This window comes from Lolium rigidum, chromosome 6 (assembly GCF_022539505.1).
Source record: "Lolium rigidum isolate FL_2022 chromosome 6, APGP_CSIRO_Lrig_0.1, whole genome shotgun sequence".
Lineage (NCBI taxonomy): Eukaryota > Viridiplantae > Streptophyta > Magnoliopsida > Poales > Poaceae > Lolium > Lolium rigidum.
The window spans coordinates 331,904,147-331,925,719 of record NC_061513.1 but is presented as its reverse complement, the minus strand read 5'-3'; the positions used below and the strand labels follow the sequence as shown (position 1 = coordinate 331,925,719).

At 43.6% G+C, this 21,573-nt stretch overlaps 1 protein-coding gene across 1 annotated transcript; it reads left to right on the top strand.

Moving 5' to 3' along the window:
- Positions 1-10,781: 10,781 nt before the first annotated feature.
- On the top strand, positions 10,782-11,366 carry LOC124664804 (transcription repressor OFP13-like). The gene has a single exon (XM_047202241.1). It carries the CDS (start codon positions 10,782-10,784, stop codon positions 11,364-11,366), a length of 585 nt encoding a protein of 194 aa, XP_047058197.1.
- Positions 11,367-21,573: the final 10,207 nt, after the last annotated feature.

The following is a 21,573-nucleotide window of genomic DNA, read 5'->3' as shown; positions in this document are numbered from 1 at the left end:
CATCTTCTAGATTGCATCTTGGCTTGTTATTCGTTCTTGCGGTAGGAATTTTTTTGTTTTCTTTGCTACGAATCCCATCAGTGGTATCAGAGATGTTTCTATGCATAGATTGGTTGCACGAGTAGAACACAATGGTTTTGTGGGCGTTGATGCTTTTGTTGTCTTTAGTTCGTGTACTTTGCATCTTGCGGGATGGTGGGATGAAGCGGCCCGGGCTAACTTTACATGACCGCGTTCATGAGACTTGCTCCACGCTCGACATGCAACTTGTATTGCATAAGTGGCTTTGCGGGTGTCTGTCTCTCTCACCATAGTGAAGATTCAATCTACTCTTTCTATTGACAACACTAGTATCACCGTTGTGGTTCATGTTCGTAGGTAGATTGGATCTTACTCGAAAACCCTAAACCACGTAAAATATGCAAACCAAATTAGAGGCGTCTAACTTGTTTTTGCAAGGTTTGGTGATGTGATATGGCCATGATGTGATGATGAATATGTATGAGATAATCATTATTGTATTGTGGCAACGGCGGGAGCCTTATGGTTGTCTTTATATTTCATGTAGTAGTGTTATTTCAAAGTAGTTGTAATAGTTGCTACATGTGGTGAACAACCATGAAGACGGCGCCATGGACCTTGACGCTACGCCGACGATGATGGAGATCATGCCCGTTGATGATGGAGATCATTCCGTGCTTTTGAGATGAAGATCAAAGGTGCAAAGACTAAAGGGCCATATCATATCACATATGAATTGCATGTGATGTTAATCCTTTTTGCATCTTATCTTGCTTAGATCGCGACGGTAGCATTATAAGATGATCCCTCACATTAATATCAAGATAATAAAGTGTTCTCCCCTCGTATGCACCGTTGCTACAGTTCGTCGTTTTGAAGCATCTCGTGATGATCGGATGTGATAGATTCTACGTTCACATACAACGGGTGTAAGCCATGTTGCACACGCGGAATATTTGGGTTTGCTTGACGAGCCTAGCATGTACATACATGGCCTCGGAACACAGGAAACCGAAAGGTTGAACACGAGTCATATGGATGATATGATCAACATGTTGATATTCACCATTGAAGCTACATCATCTCACGTGATGATCGGTTTTGGTGTAGTGGATATAGATCGTGTGCCACTTAAACAACTATGAGGGATGTTGTATTAAGTGGGAGATCATTAGTAATTAGATTAAAACATGAACTAATTATCATGAACGTAGTCTGAATATTATTTTGAATTAATTTGTAGAATTTGCATCCATTTTCTACCATGCGCTAGTCTTCTAATTGAGATAGAAATATTGTTAAGTCTGACAAGTAACTTTACGGACTGGTACCGTATTGTTAAAGAATAAAGAAATGATTAAGTCCTATTGTGAACTTTTAGTAAACCTCACATTGCTGATTCAAAGAACAATGGTTTCAATTAGTACCTAAAATCATCTTGTCTCCGTGAAACTTGAAGTTCAAATCCGTTTGAAAAGTAAGGATTTGGAAATTTTGTTTTCGGAAATAAGCAAGGTATGAGATATATGTGATATCTAAGACCTTATTGCAAGATGATAGAATATAATCTAGTGAGACTACATAAACTCATAAGTTTTATGGGAATGTACGAAGGTTAAAGACGCCAGGCGTCCCAATCCTCCAACTAAGTTGGGCACTAACGATATTTGCATATCCATGAAGTGATCGTCCTTAGTATGCACCGTTGCTAAGACTCGTCGTTTCGAAGCATCACGTGATGATCGGGTGTTATAGATTCTACGTGTGCATACAACGGGTGCAAGCCGAGTTGCACATGCGAATGCGAGGTTAAACTTTACGAGCCTAGCATGTACGAGACATGGTCTCGGAAAGTCGTCATGATATGATGGATAAAATTATGAGTGAAATTGTTCATCATATTACAAAGTTACTAATAGTGAAATCTGGAACACTTGTCATATGATGATCAACTTCAAAGTAAGAACCTCAAGGTTATTGGTATTTGACCAATGGATCTAGAAGTTATTGAAGGTGAAGTGTTTTCTGAGAATGAGAAAAGCTAAAAGAGAAACTACAAAAGATTTTTGGCAGAAAGAAAAGACTGGAAAGTCTAGCTCAGTTGTATATAGATGATATACATGTAATGGATGTATTCCTTGTTTGTCACATAATGAAATTCTTGGGTATAAGTACCAGATTTGTTGGTATGAGATGTCATACAACACAATGCAATACAAGAATACAATGGCCTAAGTGACTGATAAGGAATATGGTAATAATGCACGTCTGGAATATAATAAAGTGTTATTATGTTTGTCATTGGCATTCTACCTAGCCCTTAGGATTTATAATAATGAACTTAATAATTGTTATTTTGCTATGGTCAAATGAAAACAATGAGTTGTTCAAATTATGACCTTACTCCATGTACGATGGATAAGTTATTATAAATCTTAATGGTGAAACACACATACATAACACTGACGCTAATATGCCGTAAGGCAAATGATTTGAATTCCACTTGTTTGTGGAACCGCCATTTAGGTCATGTTGGAAAGGAAAGCATGAAGAAACTCCATGCAAATGGATTTTTGGAGTCATTTGATTTTTGAATCGTTTGGCGCTTGCAAATCTCTTCTAAAAGGAATGACTGAAATACCGTTCATAGGCCAAGAGTTGAACGGGCAACTAACTTAGTGGAAACATACATGATGATGTATGTGGTTCACTGGGCATAGTTGTGTGCGGGATATTTTTCTACTTCATAAAAACTTCCAACAATGAATTGAGTATATATATGTGGATATATTTATTCGATAAGGAAGAAGTTTGAAACATTTGAATGGATTCAAATAAATTTCAGCATGAAGTGGAAATCATCGTAATAGAAAAGTCAAATATCTATGATTGGATCATGGTGGAAATATTTGAATTACGAGTTTTAGCGAACATCTAAGAGAGTTATGTAATTGTTCTACAACTCACGTTTCTTGGAGTATCATAGTGATGATGGAGTATCCGATAGACGTATCCAAACCTTGTTGGATTAATGATGATATAAAATGATGTCATTATAATTTTTGTGGATTATGCTTTAGAGACTACCGCTTTTACACTAAATAGAGCATCATCATAATCCGTTGAAATGACACCATACGAGTTATGGCATGGGTATAAACCCTAATAGTCCTTTCTTAAATTTTGGTATGCATAGCATAAGTAAATAAGTTTACAACCAAAATCGGATAAAAGTCTTTGTTGGTTATCCCAGAGAATTGATTGGGAATTCTTTCCACTATGGAGACAAAGACAAAAGTGTTTATCGATGTTTCTTACTTATTTCCAAGAAATTGTTTCTAGCGAAGTATTTCAGTGGGAGGACAATGGAACTTGATAAGGTTTATGAACCTGAGCATGATGATCAGAGTAGCGCAGCATCGTAAATGGTTCCGGAAGCGGTCACAAAGATCATAGCTCCCATGTCTACAAAGTGTTATAGTCATGGAGATCAAAGTACCTAGTGAACCTTGTAGGTATGGTTTACTTTGTGATCAAATAAATGATTTGTAAAACAAAGGATTGATTTTGAACAATGATAAACCAACTACATACAAAGAAGCTATGATGGGCCCTGACTCCGTTAAAATAGCTATGTGCCATGAAATCCAAGATAGGTGAATACTTTTTGAAAGTAAATGGATCTATAAAATTGATGGACTTGGATGTAATATCCTTGAAGAAGCTCGACTTGTCAAAAAGTTGTTTATGACAAATTTCAAAGAGTTGACTACGATAAGATTAGATGTTCCGTAGCGATGCTTATAGTCTATGTGGATTTTTCCAGTAATCGCTACATATTTCTTTTATGAGATATGCTAGTAGGATGGCAAAATACATTACTTAACAGAAGTATGTATTAAAGGTGTATACAAGATACAACCAAGAGTTTTGCTGGTCCGTGGAATACTAGATAGGTATACAAACTTCAATTGGATGAAGTGAGTATCGCGGAGTTGAAATCTTCACCGGATGAAATAGTCAAAGAGTTTTTGATTTCATCAGAAATGATGAAGATGCTTGCATTTGCAAGAAATTAAGTGGGAGCGCTGAGACATATTTATAATACTTTATGTAGATGACATATAGTTGGTTATAAATGATGTAATTATATACTTGATCAAAAGGTTTCATTGAAAATTAACTTTAATGAAAGGATATGAACTGAAACATATTTAGTGTCAAGATCTATGAAGATAGATTGAAACACATACTAAGTTTAAGTTAAAGTACATAGAATGAATATTGAAGTAGTTCAATATAAAAATATTAAGAAGGTGTTATTTTCATGTGAAGGTTTTACAAGACTTGAGTGTATTTGACACTTGATGAGTAAAAACACATGGGTGATTCTAGATCACGAATAATATGTACAAAATCAGATGTCCTGTGCTAAAGTGTTATGAGCATATACCAGAATGATTCATGTGATGATCATTGGACGACAGTAAGAATATCCCTGAATGCTTTAGAAGAACCAAGGATATATATAGTTTTATATGGGGTAATGACAAACAAATCGCTGTAAGGTGTTACACCGATATTAGTTTGGTCACATATAAAAATAAAATTTCAATCACAATTAGGCTAAGTGTTGATTAAAAGGTAGCACAATGAGCTAGAACATGTCTATGCTAGATTTAGATGAGTTCTAAATATTATGACGGATTCTACAAAACAAGGCAGAGTATGTCATTGTTTTGACAATGATTGAGTATGTTAAGTCAAGAAGTTCTTTGAGAACTTGGTGTAGTTCCGATAGTGTCAGAACTTTGAAGCTATATTGTGTGTGACAATATTAGTGACATATTTCAGACAGCGGAATTAAGGTTCCACCAGAAGACCAAACATATTTAATGCCGAATCATTTGGAAAATGAGTGATGCGTGAAGACGCAAATGAATTGCAAAATAAATACGTTTCTGAGCATGTCAGATTCGTTGACTGAAACCTCTCCCGTGAGCAAAACATGATAAACACCAGAAGGCCAAGGTGTTATATCTTTATAAATGTAAACTAGATTATTGACTCTAGTGCAAGTGGGAGACTGTTGGAGATATGCCCAAGAGGCAATAATAAAGTGGTTATTATATATCTTTGTGTTTATGATAAATGTTTGCATACCATGCTATAATTGTATTAACCGAAATATTGATACATGTGTGTTATGTAAACAACAAGGAGTCCCTAGTAAGCCTCTTGTATAACTAGCTTGTTGATTAATAGATGAGTTTCATGATCATGAACATTGGATGTTATTAATAACAAGGTTATGTCATTAGATGAATGATATAATGGACACACCCAAATAAGCGTAGCATAAGATCACGTCATTAAGTTCAATTTGCTATAAGCTTTCGATACATAGTTACCTAGTCCTTCGACCATGAGATCATGTAAATCACTTATACTGGAAGGGTACTTTGATTACATCAAACGCCACTGCGTAAATGGGTGGTTATAAAGGTGGGATTAAGTATTCGAAAAGTGTGAGTTGAGGAATATGGATCAAGAGTGGAATTTGTCCATCCCGATGACGGATAGATATACTCTGGGCCCTCTCGGTGGAATGTCGTCTGATTAGCTTGCAAGCATATGAATGGTTCACAAGAGATGATATACCACGGTACGAGTAAAGAGTATTTGTCGGATACGAGGTTGAACGAGGTATGGAGATACCGATGATCAAACCTCGGACAAGTAAAATATCGCGTGACAAAGGGAATCGGTATCGTATATAAATGGTTCAATCGATCACTAAGTTATCGTTGAATGTGTGGGAGCCATTATGGATCTCCAGATCCCGCTATTGGTTATTGGTCGGAGAGGAGTCTCGACCATGTCTACATAGTTCACGAACCGTAGGGTGACAGACTTAAGGTTTGATGTCGTTTTAAGTAGATATGGAATATGGAATGGAGTTCGAATTTTGTTCGGAGACTCGGATGGGATCCAGGACATCACGAGGAGGTCCGGAATGGTCCGGAGAATAAGATTCATATATAGGAAGTCATTTTCTAAGTTTGAAAATGATCCGGTGTATTTATGGAAGGTTCTAGAAGGTTCTAGAAAAGTCCAGAAGAAATCACCATGGAAGGTGGAGTCCCCAAGCTTGGTCGGCCAGCCAAAGGGAGGAGGAGTCCCAGGTGGACTCCACCTAAGAGGGCCGGCCACCCCACCAAAGGGAAAGGGGAGTGTCCCGCCCCAAGTAGGATTCGTCCATATGGCAATTTTTGAATTGGGGTCTTATTCGAAGACTTTGGGCAAACCCTTGGGGTTCCACCTATATAATGAGGAGGAGAGGCAGGGGCAGCCTTGTACTTGGCCGCACCACCATGGGAAGCCCCTGGCCGGCGCCCCTACCTCCTCTCTCCCAAACCCTAGCACACCTCCCTCCTCATACACCTCCCGTAGCGCTTAGGCGAAACCCTGCCGGAGTTCTCCACCACCACCGCGACCACGCTGTCGTGCTGTCGGGATTCCGAGGAGGATCTACAACTTGCGCTGCCCGCTGGAACAGGGAGAAGGACGTCGTCATCAACACCGAACGTGTGACCGAGTACGGAGGTGCTGCCCGACTGTGGCACCGTCAAGATCTTCTACGTGCTTTCGAAAGCGGCAAGTGATCGACTACAATAACAACGAGATCTAATCTCGTAGGCTTTGGAAACCTTCGAGGGTTAGTCTCATGATCTTCTCATTGCTACCATCTTCTAGATTGCATCTTGGCTTGTTATTCGTTCTTGCGGTAGGAATTTTTTTGTTTTCTTTGCTACGAATCCCATCATCAAGAGTTTAGTGAAGTGCCTGATGTATGAGCGCATTGACTCCTTTGGCTTCTGGTGACATTGGCGTAATTCTTTGATTCCGACATGTCTCTTGTACGTGGCTTGGAATTTTTTGACAAAAGCGTCGGCTAGATCTTCCTAGGATCTGATGGATCCTTGTGGCAGGCCTCTCAGTCATGCTCGTGCCGAATTCTTGAGGTACAGTACGTAAGCACTGCATTGCAGCCACTTGGTTCCCTTTGTGCAGGATTACAGTTTGCAGGTAGTCTTCTATCCATGATCTCGGTTCCTGCTGGCCATCATACTTGGCGGCGTCAGTAGGTGTTGGCTTAAAGCTCTTCGGTGGCATCGCCTCCCAAATCTTATGGCTCAAATAGTCGGTGCCGTGAAGTTCGCCATCATGCTCTTGAGATTCAAGAAGAATGGCCTGCCGACCGACATGGTGCCCATATACCCTAGCCTGAACCTGGAGGAAGACGATGTCGTCTACGTCATGCTGGGTAAGTATGACCCCTGCTGCAAAAGGCACTCCAAGTCCAAAGGAAGGTGCAACGCATTTGCCACCACTGCCGGCAAGCCCCTTTACCAGCTCCGCGTTGACATGTGCCGTGGTCTTCTCCTTGGCTCGGCGTGCCTTCCTGATCATACTTCGCCTTCTGTCATCTTTGGTGATACCTCTATGCTGCCACCTTCGCCGGTGGTTCAAAGAGCATCAATAGTGGGCAGAAAGGGCAAACGGCGGCGTCAAGGTGATGTTACTTTGTAACTAAGGAGATGATGGGCTTTCATCCCTGAAGTTCGATCTTCAATGGCAGGCACCTTAAAGGAAGATTGCCTTTTTTATGTGTTGAACGTGTTTAATTTACTCGTAAGCTAATTCATGCCTAGCTTTTTTCGATAAAGGGAATATATTAATATCAAAAGATACCAATTACACCCAGCCTCTGCAACAACGCACCACCCTAATGGCACTACCGATGCACACAACCAAAAAAAACTAAGAAACAAAAGTCCCGCTATAGTATTTCGGGCCTAACAACAACAATACATCCACCACCAAGACAACACCTGAAATACAGACTCTCCAAAAACGACGCCTATTAAGAAGGGAACAATGCTCTAACACCGTCGTCGCCCGATCAAAGATCTTAGGTTTTCACCCTGAAGATAGTCCCCGTTCTCAAAACAATGCCTCCAACAAGGTCATTGCCAGGCACAACTAGTTAAGGCCAGACCTTGGGTTTTCACCCTGAAAGGTAGGACTCTGAACTTCACCGGTGTTGTCGCCCCAACTTTCATACCGCTGCTGTGAAGTCCGGAACACCAAGCAAGGCCCTCAACAGCGCGGAGACTTGAACCTCCCTTAGCTAGTCCTCCCATCCGGCCTTCATTAAATTCTCTTCTTCCGACTTTCATCATGGATCCATAGTCACTTGATGTCAACACAGAAAAAGAGCTTCGCGCCGCTCCCTCCAGAACCAAACGGTCGGAATAAAAACATGGGTGCGCGCGACCGAATACCACCCGATCCAGCAAACTACAGGCAAAAGATGCGCTGATGCATTCGCCGGCGGAGCCTTCCGTAACTCAACACTCCGGCTAGATGAAAAGGATCAGCATCCGGTAGGTCTTCATCTTCGCAGAAGAAGAACCCTAGGACCACCACCTTCAAACCCGAAGCAGACGAACAGGCCCCCACGCCGCCATTCGCTGACCAACGATAACGAAGGAGAATTCGGTGGACGGCAGAAGCCGCAACCATACCATCCTCGCCCCGCACATCGCCGCCCCCTTCCTTGCGCCGCCAGCAGAAGCCGACGATGGATCTCGGCGGGCACAAGATCCAACAACCGCCGCCACCACCATCCATCGCCAGAGGCCGTGGAGGAGGAGCCGCCACCGCACATCTAGGGACGCCGCCCTATACACGGAGCACGCCGACCGGAGGTCACTGCCCCAGCCGCCACCGCCAGTCGCCGCCTCCAACAACCCCCCGGGGTTTTTTCCCGCCGTCTGAATCTTTATGACCAGTGCGTCGCCACGAGCTTTGTTGGTATGCCTTTTTTCTTCTTAAATTGTTAAATCATTAGTTGTATCAGTTCGAGGCACCCCGTCCGACAGATTGCACAACTGTATGTGCAGATCCGTATACTCCGTATATTTCCAGAGTTCTGAATTTTTAGCGTCTATGAGAGCAGCGATGTACTCAGTAGCATAGCGCCCATGGGAGCGGCGATAACTCAGCAGCATAGTGCCCATGGGAGCGGCGATACACTCAGCAGCATAGCAGTGTCGCTCGCATAGGTGCTATCTAAAAGGGTTAGTTCGGTAGTTTTCTCGCGAGTCTATTTTGTGATATTCTTTCGGCCAGAGATCAGTTTTGTCCATTTTGCCAAATGGCATCTGCCATGCCAGTGACAACCAAGCAGTATGGGCAATTATTTATTTTTCTACCGAGAGAACATGGCAGCAAACATTACTTCAGGCTAAAGCTGAATATGCATGCAGGGAAGCCTGATCTTCTAGATAGATCAATTATTTGCTGATCTTCTCTTTTGTATTTGTGACAATAGTATCTCGAAGTCAAGAATATATTGCTGCTTGTGCACGGTCTGCAGCCATGAAGCAACGTACGTACAGCCCTCAGCCTCTCACTTTCTCTTCTCACTGCTTCTGTCCGAAGGATCGGCCATCAGGACAAGAGCCCATGTTGAACCTGAATTTCAGGAAATGTCTCGTGTGCTACGTGATCCTTGCAAGATCTGGCAGGTGTGTAGATACTACCAGATAGAGTGCCATTAAAAGTGTCACAGGTTTCTCGGTTCAGAGTTGAGCCTTTTGCCTGCATGCCGTACATGATCAATTAGAGAGGTGGGCAGTCTGAAGCCACGTGAACAGTAGATGCAAAAGGAATTTTGGGGTCGCCACCAATAGATGCAGAAGTAGAAGCGAGAAATCGAGAGCAACATTGATTCGTGATCTCCATTGCATTTGCCTTTTGGTCTTGCCATTTCTGCTACCTACACCTTCTCAGATGATGTAACACTTGGAGAGTGCTGCTTCCCCAGCTGTCACTTTTCAGATGCATCTTTCCTTACCTCTGAATTGAGAGTTCAGACATGTAAGCTTTTCCTCAATAGTTTTTTCCTTTTATTTTTGTTGTGTACCTTCGTGCTTGTTCCTTTTGAAATTATACGGTGAGGTTGCATACAATTATATACCCTACATATCTGTCATGTCTCAAGATAAGCTAGTCAAAGTCTTCCCTGGAAAAAATGTTTATGTAGACAGTGTCTGACCAAGAGATCACCTCAAGTCATCAACTGATATAATTAAGGATGAATAGCTAATCAACGTCCAATAATTATCTTAATCAGATAGGGCCTAAATGCATTTCATATTGTTTGCCATATGCCCCGCCTAGATCGAGCACCGTACTTGACAGTCCAATGCAAGAATCATGGAGTTCCGAATCTCTTATACTATCAACTATTGATCTTACTCGCAAGCTGTTGTGTTGTAAGGGATTTCAAGGAAACATCGCTGCTCTTTCTTTTGGTGCACTGTTGTTGGTAGAGAACAATGACTGAACTAGTGACTAGTCGAAGGAGCAATGGACTCAACTTCTGATTAATCGAACATGCTTCTCAGCAACCATACAGGTTGTCACGTACTAATACATAAGGTGGATCACGGCTAGACAAGAGGAGACTTCCAACTCATCGCACCAACGACAGCCATCTTCCCTTGCCTCCTCTCCGTCTCCTTTTTAAGGCCACACACATCCCTCTCTCCCTCCAACTCAACTCCATCTCTTCTGCACATTAGAAGTGACTAGCAGCAGCATCACCAACAAGCTCGCCTTCGCCGCTCTCTTGTTCACCGGCAACGTCGACGCAGCCGTAACCCGTAATCCCGTCGTCGCCTCCTTCCATGTCCACCGCGTCGTCCAGCACGACCACCTCGTGGCAATGGCCTTCATGCGCGCAGGCCAGGACCATGTCGTTCGGCAGGACCGATGACGGCTACGATGGCGAGGTTTCATCAACGCGCAAGGACTGCAAGACAAGGGTGATAACTAACCCGGCCTACTGCAACGACGAGCGCTCCTTCTTCTCCACCATCGACTCGTCTGCTTCTACATCGGCGCCGGTGAGCGAGGCGGACGAGTTGATCATCCGTGGGATCCGGTCGTCAAGCCGCCTCTTCTTCGAACCCGAGGCGACGAGCTCCATCGTGAACAACTCGAGCAGCGCCCACGCGGTAGCGTTCGGCGGTGCGAGGGCGATGGCCATCCACTCGACGGATCCATATGGGGACTTCCGGCGGTCGATGGAGGAGATGGTGCTGAGCCAAGGAGCCAATGGCGTGGACGACTGGGGGTGGCTGGAGGAGATGCTAGGGTGGTACCTCAGGGCCAACGGCAAGAAGACCCACGGACTCATCGTGGGCGCCTTCGTCGATCTTCTTGTCGCGCTCACCTCCTCCTCCTCCATCAAGCAGAGCGACCAGTGCTAGCTAGGATCGTCTCCATCTGCATACTAGGCGTTATGCGTGCGATTGTGTACGAAGAACTTCTGCCATCGCAGCAACGGCGCAGCATTAACAGTGTTCAAGATTAATTTGATCGAGGGGTGTGTTGTGTTTGTTGATACTTGAGAGCATGCATGTAGTACTCTAAGGCTGGTCATAGTGCATAGTATCATATACTAGTATCATGCATATGATATTTGTCTATGATATTATCTCTATAGTGGGTGCTATTATAGAGTAGTATCATAAACTTCTAAATTTATTGTTGGGAAAATCTAGCCAAAGGCGCCGCACAAACTGCACTCGCGTGCGGCGCGTCAGGATTCGTGCAAATCGCGTCCGTCTCTTGTAGCAACCGAACCATTTCTCACCTTATCTGGTTTATTAGTCCGAGCCTTATCCCGTCGTGAGCCTCTCTCTCAGCCACACAACTCCCTCTCCCTTTCCCTAGCCCACTACGGAGCTGCATCGCGCCGGGGGGACATGGTGCGCCGCATGGCTTCACCGGAGCGGCGTCGGGGCGTCGGAGCGTCGCATCGGACAGGCGCCGCAGCGCTGCAGCGCCACTCTGGAGCACGCCACAGAGAGGGGAGGAGGCCGCCGCCACGAAGAGGGGCACCACCGAGCAGGCTGCTGAGAGGGGCGCGGCCAAGCACGCCGCGGTGAGGGGAGGACGCCGCGGAGAGGGGCTCCGACGAGCACGCATCGGAGATGGTGCAGCCGGTGAGCGCATATGGAGGCTTCCGCGCGAAGAGGAGCCGTCGAGGCCGCCGGTGACGGCACATGGAGGCTTGCACGCGAGGAGTAGGCCGCCGGGTCGCCGCCGACGAGCGTGCTCACGAAGCGGGGAGTTCATCGTCTACGACGTGAAGAGCACGAGGTCGCTGCGACCGAGCGCATGGAGGCGTGCCCGCGAAGCCCTGCAGACAACGAGGAGTCCGGCATCAGGCAGTTTTTCCTCCCTGCCTACATCTTAATCTCGATTTTGAGTTTTTTTAGCACGTATGTTGTCTCTTGATTGTTCGGAGAAGAAATGGATTCGGCAATTAGTAATCCAAGTCCGCTAAATTTGGCAGGTGTGCTAAACTAACTTGGTGGTCATGCACAACAAATTTGGCAGCCAGTAAAATCAATCGGAAATTCGACACTAATTTAGCTGACAACAAAATGCAATTAACTAGGTAGTCCCGCACTGTTAATTTGGCAATTAGTAAAATAAACCTGGCAGTTGGCCTCTAATTTGGCTGGCAGTGAAATTCAATTACCAGCTAATCATAAACGATAAATTTGCCAACTATTAAAAATTAATCTGGCAGTTAGGCACTAATTTGTCTGGCAACTAAATGCAATTAACTTGGAATTTAGCAATCATTCGCTGCAAATTTGTCAAATAGGTAAAACTAACTTTGCAATTAGGCACTAATTAACTAATGAACTACCTTATGAAAATGTGATAAGCAAGTGTAGTTTAACTGGCAACTATGCCCGTAACTTTTATGTACACTTTTGGAAAATATTACATGTAATGTAAAAAGTCAAACATGGAAAGCCCTAGCAGTTCACTTTTGGAGTATTTTATTCAGCACATGAGGACAAGCATGTGTGGAGTACGTGTCACTGCACGCCACGTCTGAGAGGGGCATGTGCTGGGTGACGTACCGGTTCGCGTTTTGTTTGGGTACCAACCGCCGCACCGATTTGTAAATATGCGGCGCCGCCCGGTAGTACTGTCATTTATTGTTTTGTAAAATCCCAATGTAAATCTATGTACAAGATCTATTTGATATTTACTTTTCTCGTAACATGTGCTATGATACAGTATCCACCTATGTTACTCTAATCTTATGTCTCTTCCTTAATTAGATGCCACATCATCATTTTTGTGGGTCTAGGATGCATGATACTACCTATGATACTAGCACTATGACCAGCCTAAATTAAGTTATGTACATGCTGACAGTTGAATTAGTTAGTCATCATGTAGTAGTAGCTACCTCGAGCTTTCCTCCTCCTTTTTCGTCAATCATCTTGTAGTACTAGAATACTAGATGGACCAAGCGCGCTTTGCTGCGCCCGTTTTGTACTACTGGCATTAAGATCTTTTTTTATTACAATATGTATGCTTTGCAGCAGGAAGACGTCTAGGCATGTGCACCAACATCAAGTAGACACCCAGAAGCAAAGCGAACCAGAACGCACAACCAGAGACACACAAGCAAGAAGAAACGCGCCCAATTTGTAGCCTGAACCTAACAGCCGTATATGATCCATCTGAATCAAAATCATCCAGTTATGCATCATGATATAAAATTAGTCATGCGAACTTGTCGCACTCATAAAACTTCGTCAAAGCGGAGCCGGCTCGTGTGGAGCGCGGCGGCAGCGGCGGTTCGGCGCGTCCCTGTCCCGCGGCGGTGGCGATGGTCTGCTGGTTCCTCAGGGACCTGATTGTATTTTCGGTTTTCTCTGAGGCTTGTATTGCTGGTTCTTGTGCTTATCAATAGATCTGCGGCTTTCTCAAAAAAAAACAAAAGCACCTTATAATTATGCATCATCTTCATGTAAAACTGCCTCAATTTGCTAAGAGCGCCAGAAGTAGCTGGTCATACTCTCTTGCTCATACTGTATCTATTATGAATCCCACTTTTTTATAATGAAAACTTTAGGAGCACTGGCATAACTTCTTATAAATAGTAATGCCGACTAACTAAAGGCTAAGAAAGAGCATTAGTTATACTTTTTAAAGCTATCAAGACAGTTAGAAAGGCAATAGGGAGGATTTTAGGCTACAAACACCTTACCGATCGTTTATGCCTTGGTGGGAGATTCCTCCGTATTTATCTATGTGGATGCTATCGCCATCCAAATTTGTACACTAAGACAATAATATATATGCAATTAGATAGGAGTTGCTCCTCTACTTGAACCATCTACCGGTCTTGAAAAGATTAAATTACTGGTCATCAAATTTACCTATAATGAGAGAACTGTCAATAAGATAGGAGTTGCTTTCATGCATTTTACTCTCTAAAGAAACATTAGGAGTTAAAATACATCACACACTTTGCTGCGCTGAGATAAATTTTGACACATACATCGAAATATGTTGTCTAAAATGTATTTCCTCTATTTTGAAAAAGAATTATTTCACACTTGAGATATATATACAATAAAACAGTACAGAGAACATGTCCAGTTTTAACACAAAACGTGTCTACCTTTTCTCTGCACTATTGCCAGCTCATTCTAACATTTTGCCCAATTTCCCCTAAATAAACATCTAATCGTAACTATTCATCACATGTACGTCCATACCCTAGCTGCAAACTTGCTCCGATTCATCAACCCTGTGCTCTTTAACCCCATCAAGAATCTCCAGTCATATCCTTCATCAGGAATATCTATGTGTGTATAATTCCGTATCAATGCATAAAATTAATGAGGTAATTTCAAAAAGATCATATCAATAGGCTAAATTTTAGTGAACTTACATAGTATTATTACCTTCTACGGTCAACAAAGAACACGAAGGATACATATCTTTTTCCCATATGAAGCATTGCTCTATGCTCCATTATCAACACAACTATACAAAGGTTCATTTGTCCTATCATCAGGCAACAAAGTTAGCAGCACCTCAAACCAACTAAACAATCAAAACACAAGAAGCAATATCACAGTCAACCGTGACTTCTAGTTATCCACAAAAAAACATGCTCAACGACAATCTGGTGGTACTTTAGCAGCTAGCTTCAGAAGATATGTATAGTAGCCATCTCTTGGTACTTTAGCAGCTATGCAAATAGAAACATCAGCCTACATATCTAACTTTCTTTATCTTGCTAATGTTTCGTAATACACACAGTGTAGGAGGCTAAAACAATATGAAAGAATGTAAGTGAAATTGTACAGTTATCGTGGAACCGTCTTGAATGTATATGTTTTCAGTACTTTGATATCAAGGGGACTGTAGACTACTTACCCCTGGTCTATGGCATAAAGAAAAATCTTCTACTTGATTGCTCTTAATACAATACAGATAATGCAATTGCAATGTTGAAAGATCGAGATGTCGCCTAGAGGGGGGGGGGTGAATAGGCAATTACAAACTCTTGCGGATTTGTCTTGTATGAATGCGGAATTAAACTATCGTTTAGTTTACAAGCACAAACCCTAAATATGCTAAGCTCAACTAAGTGTAACAATAGCAACTAGAGCTAAGCAAGATAGGCACAAGATATATGTAGCACAAGTGATAGCAAGATATATGTACTTCAAGCACGATGGCTATCACAAGGAAAGAGAGCTCGGGTATAGAAATAACCGAGGCACGCGGAGACGAGGATGTATTCCCGTGTTCCCTTGCTTTGCAACAAGGTATGTCACGTTTGGAGGAGTGGAGGTCCCACGAAGGATTCCCCGCGCCACGAAGGCTCACCCTATTCTCCGAACCACACCCACGAAGGATAATGGCCCTTTCCTTATGGTTAGCTTTTCCTCCGCTCCGGAGATGGCAAGCTCCACAACCACTTCACAAGCTCCACGAAGGAGAAGCCCGGGCCTCTTCACAATCTTCTTGAAGAGATCACCGGAGCACCAATCACCAAGCCAACTAGGAGGTCACCCTCCAAGAGTAACAAGCTCACGGTCTCTCACTCGAACAAATCGTGGTGGAGAGCTCAACACTATGCAATGATGCAAAGCAAGAACACCGGAGGTGTTCAAGTCCTTCACACTCAAATCCCACCAAAGCAACGAATGCTAGGATGAGATTGGAGAGGAAGAACAAGGGGAAAGTCAACCAAAGACTCCAAGATCTAGATCCCAAGAGATTCCCTCACTTAGAGAAGAAATGGTTTGGTGGAAGTGTAGATCTAGATCTCCTCTCTCAAATCCTCAAATATGAGCAAGAATGGTTGGAGGAATCAAGGGGGAGAGCAAGTTCTTCAAATAGCAACAATGGAGGTGAGAGAATAAGAAGAACTAGTTCCTCAAGGTGGAAGAAGGGCTATTTATAGTCTAGGGAGAAAAATAACCGTTGGGGAAAAAAACCAGGTGAAAATCGGCTCAAAAACGAGTTAAAAAAGTGCCCAGGCCGGCCAGCAGGCCGGTCGAACCGGAGCCTGGGCCGGAGAGGTCGGTGGCCTGTCCGGTCGGACCGGCCCACCTACCGTGCTTCGGACGAAGTGCCCCGGGCGGCGAAAATGCCACGAGGCCGCGCGGGGAGGAGCCGGCCGCGTGGGCCACGGCGGCCCGGCGAGCGCCGAGCGGCGCGGAGCGCAGGGCCGCGCGGGGCGCGACGGGAGCGTGGGCCGGACGTGGTGGTGGCCCGGTTAAATGTCCGGTCGGACCGGAGGGCAAGCCGGGCTGCCCGGCTGGTGGGCCGGTGGCCGCCCGGTCGGCCGGGTGGGCCGGCACGCGGTCCGGCGAGGCCGGGCGGCAACCGGCCGCCTCCCCTTTTTTTCTTTTCTTTTTCTTTTTCTCTTTTACCTTTTCTTTAATAACTATTGCTCCCGAACTCCGATTAACATGAAACCAATTTTGTTGGAAAGATAACGACGAATAGAACCCCAACAAAAACATTTTAGATGATTTTAGAGAGGGAGTCTCCCACCGTCAAGAAACGGTGAAGACGTCCAAACTCGAAAATGCAATAGACACTACTAGGAAAAGGGCAATCAGTGGCGCACCACTTTTACCCATCAGTGGCGCACTAGTGGTGCGCCACTGTTATCACGCCACTGCTAACTTTTAGTAGTGGCGCACTAGTGGTGCGCCATTGCTATTTGGCTTAGCAGTGGCGCACCAGGTAGTGCGCCACTACTAGCTTCATGGTGCGCCACTCCTAAACGTCTGAGGTGCGCCACTGGATAGAAAAAAGGTGCGCCACTACGAAAATTTGAAATTTCTAGATCTGGATCTGGATCAGGATCTGGATCTGGATCTGGCACATTTCGTTTCGAATTTTTTTGGCTCGTTATTTTTTCTCGTTCTTGTTGCTAGAATTATTTTTGCAATGTTCATTCTCATTTTTCTTAGCCTAGCCGCCGGTGGTGATGGATGAGGGACGTAGGAGAGGTGAAGAGAGGTGAGGAGATGTAGGTGAGGACGAAGGCCAGAGGTAATGGAGGCTAGAGGGTCGCCTGAGGGTCGTCGGAGAGTAAGGTCACCGGAGCTCGCCAGAAAGTAAGGTCACTGGAGCTCGACATAGTGTAGGAGGTCGCCGGAGTGAAAGGAGGAGAGGAGAGGAGGAGGTCGCCGGAGTGAAAGGAGGAGAGGAGAGGAGGAGGTCGCCGGAGTGAAGGAGGAGAGGAGAGGAGGAGAGCAGGAGGAGGAGAGGAGAATGAAAGCAGGAGGAGGAGGGAGGAGGGAGGAGGGGGTTAAGTGGCCGGCTCCTCCATTTTGAAATTCGTGGGCGGGAAGCTTAGCAGTGGCGCACCAAGGCATGGGTGCGCCACCGCTATTTTTTTCTATTTTTTGCCCAAAATCTAAAACCTGAAAAAGTCCTGTTTCTGTTTTGAATTTGACGAATCCATTTTTTCTCCAAACGGCCGTAGGCGGTTGAATTCGAATAGGAAATTTCGCGTAGATCGATTTTGATATAAAAAAGTTTTTCATCGGAGGTCGTATGCAACCAGAAATCCCGTTTTACCGAAACATGACGCCATTTTGCATAATATATCAAAATTCATTTTTTTCAATTTTCACTAAACCTGGATGACATATTACATGGGCATTTCAAAGGATTTAATTTTTTGAATTTTCTATCTATTTCTTTTATTTTTTGCAAACTCCAAAAGGCGATCCACGGGGGGTGTGTGGAAATGTTTGGGCACCACTTAGCGGTGGCGCACCAAGCATGGTGCGCCACTACTAAGTGATGCCCAAACATTTCCATCCTCCCCTTTACATAGTAATGGCGCACCATGTAGAGGTGCGCCACTGCTACAAAAAATAGCTGTGGCGCACCTCTACACGGTGCGCCATTGCTATGTATAAGGATGGGTCAAACCCATGGTCAAACTTAGTGGTGGCGCACCGCAGAGAGGTGCGCCACTACTACATTTTTAATAGTGGCCCACCACTTTCCGGTGCGCCACTGCTAAGTAGTAGTGGCGCACTGCCCTCTTGGTGCGCCACTAACACCCATCTTACGGCTAGGCTTTTTCCTAGTAGTGAGAAGATGCATGCGGATTCCGTTTTCGATGAATATTTTGGAAATATGGAGACTCCTCACAGAACATTTTAGATGATTTTAGAGAGGGAGTCTCCCACCGTCAAGAAACGGTGAAGACGTCCAAACTCGAAAACGCAATAGAAGATGCATGCGGATTCCGTTTTCGATGAACTTGGGCTTGTTGTAAAGCTAGCAACAAGCTCAAGAACCTCACACAGAGAAACACCAAGAAGCAATAAGGATATGCAAAGTATGCAAAGGATTGAGCTCCCTAAGACGATGTGATCAAGTTACTTAACCGAAAGGCCCTCTTAATAGTGCGGCTATCTATCCTATAATCCGGTCTCCCAACATCCACCTTGAGACTGGTAAAAGGAAAACCTAGCAAGTCCATACCTTTGCCTTGCGCATCCCGCTTGATCTTGATGATATCTCTTCAAGCTTCACTCAAGCCGGAATGCCTCACTTGATCAATGTTGCTTCGTGAAGACTCACGAATACTCCCCCATACACTATGATGGGAAAGCCCCATTGATGCACATCTTCACATGTCCATTATCACCAAATGGACGGCAAGCTTCAAGCATGTGATTCACTCAAGATGCTCATCTTGAACTTGCCCAACTCAACCTTGTATCTTCTCATACTCACATAAGATAGAGCATGGCTAATATTGAGTTCCACATAAGAACTCCATCTTCATTTCTTCTTATTGATCATATCACATATATATATCTTCATACCGATGATCTTGATGCCAATACACAAGATATACCTTTATCTTCATGGCATCCATACTTGAATCCAACACATGGAGAGCAAGTAGTACCTATGGAATATTCCTTCATATAAACTCAATGAAAACATTAGTCCATAGGGGTTGTCATTAATTACCAAAACCACACATAGGGGCAATATACCCTTACAAATGTTCTTGTAAAGTTCATTTTTCTAGTGCAAGGGGGTGGTGCAAATACATAGAAGATTGCCTGCTGTTCACATTCTGCCTAACTGGCATGTCTAAGGACTCTTCTAACTATGTGTTTATCAGATGACATTTAATATGTTCAAAAGCTAAAATAAAATAGTTGACACTGAATTACCAAAAAAGAAATGAGGGCCACACATACATCTCATGGGGGTTCTACTGCGCAGAGCAAAGTTTCCCAGATTCCTTAATGGTATCATGTCTCTGAAAGATGGAAAAATGGTGTAGTCTAAACGATCCCGTACACAGCAGACTAATTTGTATCCCTTCCAGTGGAAATTATATGGAATAGATTAGCAATCCACCTTAAAAAATATACAAAGAACGCAATCTACAACTGCTTGATTACAGGATAAACATGATAACAAAATCCATGGTAGCAATTTCGGTGGGGCAGTACCTATGATCATATTGTATATAAATAAAATTCAATCAATCAACGGTGACACAACCAAAAACATAGATTCGTAAGCCGTAACCTATCACTCTATCAGGATAGAGTGTAGTTACTAAGTTACAATTATCTTCACTGTTATGCCACCTTAGTGTCATACCGTTAATTCCTTCATTTAATTTGTTTTTTGTCAGTCCTACTATTATCCTATTACCAGTACCAGTCTGAGATATCAAGAGTTAAGAGAAACCATAGCGAAGCCCAGGATGGAGATGACAAATCAAATATGTAACATGTGAGTATCAGACTATCAGTTTTTAGCAGTAACATAATGGTTCATCACATTGTTGACCTAACCATCAGCACTCTATAACACATTAGAAGGTTTCAAATATTATTTGTAAAGGTGCATCATTATCTTTTGGGCACTCATGGCCATCAAATACAATTAAACAACCTTTTTCCAATCTGCACAATTGACTAAAACTAAGCACCTTTGCACCAGTGACTATAGAGCATCCTGTCTAGAGGCACCAATACCTTGCACCATAAGAATAAGAAAAAAAAACTTTTTCAAATGTTCTGACCGGCAGCAAGGTTCATATGGGAAAATCAAGCTTGTGACATGTGTATTTTTTTAAGCAGTAGCATAATGGTTCATCAGATTTTAGAACAAATCAACTGTGAGAGAACATGTTTATTCCCCCACAAAAAAAAAAAAGAACTTGTCAATTAGTCAATTACCATTTAGAAAGGCACATCCGTAACCATGGCCTCCTAGCATAATTAAACCCAGTGTTCAAATAGTTGACTAAAACTAAGCACCTTCGCATCAGCGAGATGGAGAACAAAAAAAATCGTAATAAATTCTAATTATCATCATGTTCCTGTCAATTTATATTAAGAAAAAAGATCTTCAACTGCTCTAACCACCGGACATAAACCATAAATGGCATTCATTGTCCTCTTATATCTAGTCAAAGAAGTATAAAAGTACCTGACATTTATTTATCTTGACCGGAAGTAGTAGATAATTAGCATGCAAAAATTCGGTGACAACCAAACTGAACAACACATGTCACATGAGACTAAATTTAGATATCCAATAGAGATAATGAGGAAATAAGGCGACCACTTATAGAAAGATCCATAGCAATAAGAAGAACACCTGAAAGATCCATAGCAATAAGAAGAACACCTCCAAACGCACTGAGGATGCATAGGCCACAGAGGCAGGAGAGCCAAAGGGTCATAAGATCGAGTACCAGCTCACAGGCAACTAAACGTGAGCAAGGGTTGTGTGATCACAAGAGACGGCAAAACTCAGAGATTCCGGTCGATCTGACCACTGCACAATTGGATCAGGAAGAAGCATTGTGCCCTTGTTGGCTCCCCGACCTACCGCAGCTCGTAACCGTGTTGTTTCCGGAAGACAGGCACCTAGTGTTCTGCTGCAGCCTGCCCTGCTCAAGGAGGGGCCGAGATGTAGTCCATTCCATTCAGGTATTTCTGCCTGAAAGTGCTCATCTACGTCACTCTTTTATCAAATTAAGAAACAATTTGACTGGGAAGTTGAAAATAAACTTGTACGAAATCCAGCAGAAAACCAAGTGTCCCCCGCCAAGCCAGAATC

Bases quoted from the DNA above. Each gene is read 5' to 3' on its own strand.
- LOC124664804 (XM_047202241.1), top strand. From the start codon at position 10,782: ATGTCCACCGCGTCGTCCAGCACGACCACCTCGTGGCAATGGCCTTCA.